We start from the raw sequence: 6,899 nt of genomic DNA on the forward strand, positions 1-6,899 counted from the left end.
AGGTGCAGGCGGGCCCCCCAGGGCTGGGCAGCCAGGGGAGCCCGGGTGGGCGGGGCTCCCAGCATCCCGGATGGGGGCAGGGGCTTCCCTAGATCAGCTCCTGTGACACAGAAGGCCAGGGCCTCAGGGCGCCGCCCGGCCTCCAAGGACCCCGGATGGCAGCGGTTGGAGCCACGGCCAGGAGTGGGTGTCCTAGCTGTGTGGCCTGGGCCTCAGTTTCTCTACCTGCAAAGCGGGGTAATTGTCCCAACCTCTTGGGGCCGTTGAGACAGAGGGGGTCGTGCAGCTGACGTGTTAGCCCAGTGGGGGACCCGGGGAGCCCGAGAAGGGGCCCACAGGGCCTGCGCCTACCCCACCGCCCCTGGCAGGACCATGCTGGATGGAAATGGGGGACGAGGGCCAGCCTCCTCCCCTCCCCACCCAGCCCTGCCCTCCCCTCCAGCCTCCAGGGTCCCCTCCTGGCAGCCTGGTGTCACCGCCCTGGAGGCCCAGGGGCTCCCCTCAGGCCGGGACTCTGGGAAAGGCTCGCCTCCTTCAGGAGCTTGGCACACCTCCCTGTGGGATGGGACAGTGTGAGGGGCTGCGGGACAGGTGCCCGGACCCCACCCGGGGGGGTCCCTAGCCCAGCACCCACCCTAAGGTCTGGAGCTCACCGTGCCGGGCCACCAGGTACAGTCCCGTGTCTGCGGTCAACTCACGGAACTTCCAGAAGCCTGGTTCATACTCGCCCTCAAGGTTCCGAACTGTGGGAGCACAGGGGCCTGGGCTGGGTGGTCCCCAGGAGGACCACAGCGGCCCCGCCCCACCCCAGGGGCAGCTTACTGAAATACTTGAGCACGTGGAATTCCTTGTCCCGCCAGTGGAGGGACACCCTCAGGATGGCGTACTGTTTGTAGTCTGTGTCTATCACCTGGATTTCCCTGTGGCCTGTGCAAGCAGGTGGGAGAGACAGGCATGGGCGGACCGGGCACCCTCGGGGTGGGTGGACCTCAGAGGCCAGGGTCGGCAGGGCCTGACTCCCTCCTCTCCCCACCCAGCCGGGACCCTCTGGGGATGCCAGGGTCAGGTAGGGGAGGACTAGAGCGGCCCTGGCAGGATGACCAGCGTCTTGGTGGGAGAACGGGCGTCTGGGGCGCGCGCAGGACGGGGAACAGCGAGGCCAAGCAGAGCTGGTGCACAGGGCCAGAGGGCTGTGGCCGCAGCAGCAAGGGAACGGCTCTTACCAGGAAAACAAATTTCCCCGAAACATTTATTTCTGAGCTATTTGTTCAGTCTCACGGCTTCCTGAACTGAGAGGCAGGAAAGTACGCATTAGGAAAACGCCAGCCTGCGTTCCTTCTGCTGGGCACATCCCAGGGCGGGGGGCAGGGGGTGGGGGACCGGGTGGGCGGGGCTCCCAGCATCCCGGATGGGGGCAGGGGCTTCCCTAGATCAGCTCCTGTGACACAGAAGGCCAGGGCCTCAGGGCGCCGCCCGGCCTCCAAGGACCCCGGATGGCAGCGGTTGGAGCCACGGCCAGGAGTGGGTGTCCTAGCTGTGTGGCCTGGGCCTCAGTTTCTCTACCTGCAAAGCGGGGTAATTGTCCCAACCTCTTGGGGCCGTTGAGACAGAGGGGGTCGTGCAGCTGACGTGTTAGCCCAGTGGGGGAACCCCAGGCGAGCCTGGGGCAGGGCAAGGACGGCAGAGGCACAGGATGGGGCCGTGCCAGCCTCACCCAAGGATTCTGTGACCTCCAGAGAGCCACCTACCCCTAAGTCCATTTTCCTTTCTTGCAAACTGGTGGGGCTTCATTAAGACCCTGTGCTTTTATTTGGGAGAAGATGCAGCTCTAGGAGCCTGGGGGTCTGGTCTCAGGGGAGGGTCAAGATAGACGCAGGGAGGGCTGGTCCACCCAAGTGACAGTAAAGTCCACATCCACAGCTGCAGCCAGTACAGCCGGGCTATGCCCAGGCCCCTTCCCTGTTATACGCAGCCTTCACAGTCAGCTCCTCCCCACTCAAGGTCAGGAACAAGGCCTCCAGCCTCTTTGCGGTCTGCAGTGCCAGGTTTTGGCTGGAGGCCACCCCAACTTCCCGCCAGGACCCTGCAATCTAGAGAAAGGGGCCGGGGCCAAGCCCGTCTCGGGCAGACGGACAGAGACCCCACCCCTGGGCCCCAGGAGGCAGACGCCTCTCCCCGGACCTCCCAGGCAGGGAGCTGGCAGGCTCTGAAGCAGCAGCCGTCGGCCTTCTGAGGGGTCCCTTTGGGGGCGACAGGGCGAGCCCCTCCCCGCACAGGCCTGTCTGCAGTTGCCACAGGGCTGGATCCCAGTCTCCAAGGAGAACCAGCCTTGCTGCTGCCTGTCCTTGGGGACGGGACGCCAGGGGCGGAGGTGGTTAGAGCCTGAGAGAGGGGGGCTGGAGAGGGCCAGCCGAATGTGAAAGCTGCTGGGGAGCGGTGGCCAGCAGCCCTCCCCCGCGGAAGAGGCCCGGCTCTGCCCAACCAGGCTGGGGGAGCGAGCGCCCGCCACAGAAACGGCCACCCAGAGCCCAGACCTTCCATCTGAAACTTTTGAAAACTGATAATTTTTGCAAGAGAAACGCATCCGTGTCCGACATCTGTCACTTCTGAGCCTGCTGATGTGCTCCTGGCCCAACAGCCGACACGGGGCTGGCGAAGAAGGAGCTCCGCCAAAGAAGCATTGGGCTGGAAACCAGAGCCCGCAGCCGAGGTCTCCACACCAGGAAAGCCTCCTCCTCTGGCTCCCACAGTGTGTGGGGTCAGAGGGTACAGCGGGGACCCCACACCCTGGAGACCCCAGGAGGCCCTGAGGGAGGGCGCCGCCCCTGCGCGGCCCTGGCCACTTGCCTCACACCCACTCGCTAGGAGAGGGGAGACCAGACAGGGCTGAGCTCAGACGCTCCGCCACCCGCCCTCATGGGGCTGGCCTGGGTGAGTCCTGGGGCCCCCGACGCAGCTACCCAGCATCAGCTGGGGCAGAGGCGGGGCCTGGAGTAGCTGCACACGCGGGCCCCTCCCCGCCCCACCTCCTCGCGGGGCCCAGAAAGAAAGCCACCTTCTGCAGGTCCAGGTCCTGCGTGGTCATTTCCACCTGCACCAGGATAATGCCCAGGACGGCGCTCAGCAGCCCGGCCTCCATGGAGGGTCTGTGCTCCCCGCACCTGTGCCCCCCGCACCTGGGTTTATATCGGGAGGGAGATCTGGCGGGTGGCGCAATCACCCAAGAGTTTCCTCGGCGAACTTGGCCTCCAAATGCTCAGGGGGCGTGCATCCGGGCCCCGTGACACCCACAGCCCTGGGGAGGGGCCGAGGGGGGGTGGCCTGGACTAGAGATGCCGGCGCCACCCGCTGCCTGGCCTGGGGATGATGGTGGATACGGCGGCGGGGCCCACCTGGGGGCCTGAGAGCAGGACAAGGCCCTCCCCACCTGCACGGGTGTGACCCAGGACGGCATCTCCCACCCCGGGGGCACTAATGGGATGGATACACCAAGCCCAGACCCCCAGGGGCTCAGAGCTCCGCACGGACTCCCGGGCCCTCCTCCCAGGACACATGGTGGTTTTCAGGCTCTTTCCGATGGCTCTTGGGACAAGTGGACATACGCTCCATGGGCCTGGACCGCAGAGCCGGGTGGGGGGTTCCTCCCCCGGGTGGGGGAAACGACGGTGGGCGGTGCGAAGCCTGCGTGGGAAAGGTCGTTCCCTGCAGACGGAGCAGTGCCTGAAAGGCACAGAGGCCCAGTGGGAGGGGAGGGCCCACGGGAGGTGGCAGTGGGGCGCAGTGGGGTCGCACCAGGCCCCGTGAGCCTCTACAGGCACCAGGGAGCCAGCAGCCGCTCTGCCTCCGGGCCTGTGGAGGGGAATCTGTGCACCTGGAGGAGATCCAGCCACAGGGCTGGGCGGCACAGGGCACCTCGGTTTCCCCACAGGTGCCATGAACCCACAGGGGCTGGGCGGGGGGCACCGGACACTGCCTGTGGTGGCAGCCCCCACAGGTGCCACCCTTGGCTAGCGCCTCCTGCCCTCAGCCCCGAGCCTCCCTGCCTCAGTGGCCCCAGGGCCCGGGTCAAGGCCTGGCCCGCTGTGCCCTCCTTGACGGTCTCTCCAGAGAGGCGAGGGGCCTCAAAACTGCAGAATCTGTTTATTGAGTGCCAGGGGGAGGCCCAAGGAGCTGCCGGAAGAGCTCCGCGGATGGGGAGGTACGGGGATCAGGAGGGCCTTGGGTCCAGACGGCTCCGCGTGACATGGCTTCCTGTTCCGGCTCACCCTGCATAGACAGGAGAGGTCTGGTCACTCCTGGAACACCCCTAGCTGCCCCCCTCACGCAGCAGGGCCCCCCAATTTCCTCATCACCAGAAACACACCCGCAGTGCTGCCCCCACCCCCCGGGGGCCCAGGCTGGAGGCCGCCCCTGCCCCGGGCTTCTGGGGACCCAGCCACTCTCCCCAGGGCCTCGCTCACTCCCTGGTTAGCAGTGAGGGGCTGGCGTGGCAAGAAAGCCCCAGAATGGCCACTAAACCATGCTGAACCCCACCGACTCAGCACCTGAGAGGGGGTCCACATGGGGCACTTTACTCCGAAAGCTGCTTTTTTCTAAGATAATCCTGGAGGGTGGGGCACAGAGCAGGAAGACAGGTTCACACTTTCCGCAGCTCGAACCTTCCTGAGGGGGTTGTGACGCGATCCCTAATCGCCCTTCTCCCACCCAGTAACATTGCTGAAACAAGCACTCATGCGACAGGAGACAGGGCTGGGATCCTGGGCAGTGTCATTCAGACCCATGGAAAGATGCAGCAGCCCCGGCGGCCCCAGCACAGCACCGGGTAAACCCAGCCCGGCCAGGAGAGCAGAAGGCGGTGAAGGCCGGAGGGACACTGCCCACGGGCCACTCAGGAAGTCCCCACCGAGCGACATCTAATCCTGCCAGGAGAGGCTGCAGGGGCACCTCCCAATGCTGGTGACTGTCACGTCGTGTCCATTATTTATTGTTTTACATAGGTTCCCAAATTCTTCACGATGAACACGGGTGAGGGGCCCAATGGTTTCCTGGTGTCCACTTTGGGAGAAGGTGTCCCCAAGAGCTCACCTGCATCCGTGTCCCAAGAGCTCCTGTGGACCCAGCCCTGTGATGGCAGCAACCCAGAAGACTGCCTCGGGGGACCCTCAGGAAGCGAACGAGGACAGGGGATTCCAAGGCAGGACCCAGTGTCCCAGGGGTAAGCCAGGGGCTACGGGGACACAGAACGTACTGGGTTGGACCGTGTCCCCCAAATTCAAGTCCACTTGGAATTCTGAGAGTGATCTTATTTGGAAATAAGGTCTTTGCAGATGTAATTAGTTAAGGATCTCGAGATGAGATAACCCTAGATTTAGGGTGGGCCCTACATCCAATGACTGATGTCCTTATAAGAAGAGGGAAATCCGGCCAGGTAACAACGGACGCAGAGATGAGAGTGATGGGTCTACAGGTCGAGGAACACCAAGGCTCACCAGCCCCACTAGAAGGTGGAAGAGGCCGGGATTCTCCCCTACAGCCTCCAGACGGGACCAGCCCTGCCCACAACTTGATTCTGGACCTCTGGCCTCTAGACTGTGAGAGAGTAAATTTCTGTTGTCTTAAGCCACCCAGTTTGTGGTAGTTTGTTATGGCAGCCCTAGGTAATCAGGAGAGGCTCCCTGGAAGAGGTGATGTGTAAGCTGAGGCCTGGAGCACACAGGTGAGTGTCCAGGCAGAACAATGGATGTTGGCGGGGATCTGCACCTGCAGCCCTCAGAAGGTGAGCGGGCAGGAGGCATGGCGAGAAGGGGCAGCCCACACGCACAGGCCCTGGAGGACGGGAGGGGGGAGTGACCCTGGCCCCCACCTAGGAAGGGCCACGGTGGGTCTCCCGAGCTGTCAGGGTGCTTCCTTGCCCCCGAGGAGCACGCATCTGTAGAAAGGCAGAGGGTCTGTGAGAGGCTGGGTTGGCTGGGACTGCCCACTTGCTCCTGGGACCTGCTCAGGACAGCCCCCCACAGAGCGTGGGGCCCTCGGGCCCCGACTGTCCCAAACATCTCCCTCATGTGTGTTAAGGGGAAGGGCGGGGTGTGAAGAAGAGTGGCTGGAAGGGCTGCCAACCCATCCTTAGAAGAGAAGGCCACCTCCTGCCTGTGCCTCCCAGGACTCCGGAAAGGGGGCGGGGCTGGGCTTGGTGGGCGGGGTTTCCCACAGGACGGGGCTCGGCGGGTACCTGACTTGGGCAGCATGACCACCGTGTCCTCCGGCAAGCCCCACCGTCGGGTAGAAGTCCTGGAAGGCCTTCAAGGCCTGGGGGCTCGCTTCCTGGGTCCAGCCTGGGGCAGAGCAGGGGTCCCTGTGAACCCCTGTGGCTCACAGAGGTGAGAGAGAAGGGCAGATGAGGGTCTCCTGGCCTCACTGCACTTTCTTGAAGGCTGACAACAGGGCCGCCAGCCGAGGCTGGGCAGCTTGTGCACTGCATGGCCGAGGGACCGCTGGGGACCGGCAGCTGCCCAGAGGAGCGCCCTTTCCTAATTCACACAGCGGCACCTGGGAGGTTGGGGTGGCCTGGCTGTCCTCCGGGACCAGGTTCCCCCAGGCTCGCCCCCTTCAGGCATCCATCCATTGGCAGCTCCCAATGCCAGCCTCCAGCCCTCACCCCAGCCTCTCTCCTTGGGGAGCCCCCCCGGTTCGCTCTACCAAGCCCCCCAGAAATGAAAGCAAAATAGTATCTCGGCCCCCGCTCAGGGTGTGAGGCAGCGGGTCAAGCAGGTGAGAGCGGGTCCCCAGCCAGAGGGAGGCATGAGCTTTGGCCTGAGTGCCCAGCCCTCGGAAGCCCCTCCAGTCGATCCTTACCTGACCAAAGTGCTGTGGGGTTCGACCACCCCCACCTTGACCTGGGA

At 64.5% G+C, this 6,899-nt stretch overlaps 2 protein-coding genes across 4 annotated transcripts in view; both read right to left on the reverse strand.

Annotated features, from left to right (window-relative positions):
- Positions 1-433: 433 nt before the first annotated feature.
- Positions 434-3,210, reverse strand: LOC112411372 (epididymal-specific lipocalin-8). The gene is made up of 6 exons (XM_024762429.1): positions 3,056-3,210; positions 1,942-2,090; positions 1,226-1,260; positions 823-930; positions 654-743; positions 434-555 (listed from the first exon to the last, which is right to left on the reverse strand). The coding sequence occupies exons 1-6, from the start codon at positions 3,137-3,139 to the stop codon at positions 473-475; spliced, it is 549 nt and encodes a 182-aa protein (XP_024618197.1). The 5' UTR covers positions 3,140-3,210; the 3' UTR covers positions 434-472.
- Positions 3,211-5,989: 2,779 nt separating this feature from the next.
- LOC112411474 (lipocalin-15) overlaps positions 5,990-6,899 on the reverse strand; it is a 2,265-nt gene continuing 1,355 nt past the window's right edge. For all 3 annotated transcript variants that reach the window (XM_024762630.1, XM_024762629.1, XM_024762628.1), the window contains one exon: positions 5,990-6,332. In XM_024762630.1, coding sequence (XP_024618398.1) covers positions 6,124-6,332 — 209 coding nt within the window. In that variant the 3' untranslated portion in view covers positions 5,990-6,123. The remainder of the gene's footprint in view (positions 6,333-6,899) is intronic.

This window comes from Neophocaena asiaeorientalis, unplaced genomic scaffold (assembly GCF_003031525.2).
Source record: "Neophocaena asiaeorientalis asiaeorientalis breed wild unplaced genomic scaffold, Neophocaena_asiaeorientalis_V1.1 scaffold78, whole genome shotgun sequence".
Lineage (NCBI taxonomy): Eukaryota > Metazoa > Chordata > Mammalia > Artiodactyla > Phocoenidae > Neophocaena > Neophocaena asiaeorientalis.

Excerpts from the sequence above, each read along its gene's own strand:
- LOC112411372 (XM_024762429.1), bottom strand. The coding sequence starts at position 3,139 with ATGGAGGCCGGGCTGCTGAGCGCCGTCCTGGGCATTATCCTGGTGCAG. Across the intron at positions 744-822 it reads CCACGTGCTCAAGTATTTCA|TTCGGAACCTTGAGGGCGAG; the intron begins GTAAGCTGCCCC and ends GTGCTCCCACAG. Across the intron at positions 556-653 it reads GTACCTGGTGGCCCGGCACG|GGAGGTGTGCCAAGCTCCTG; the intron begins GTGAGCTCCAGA and ends CCCATCCCACAG.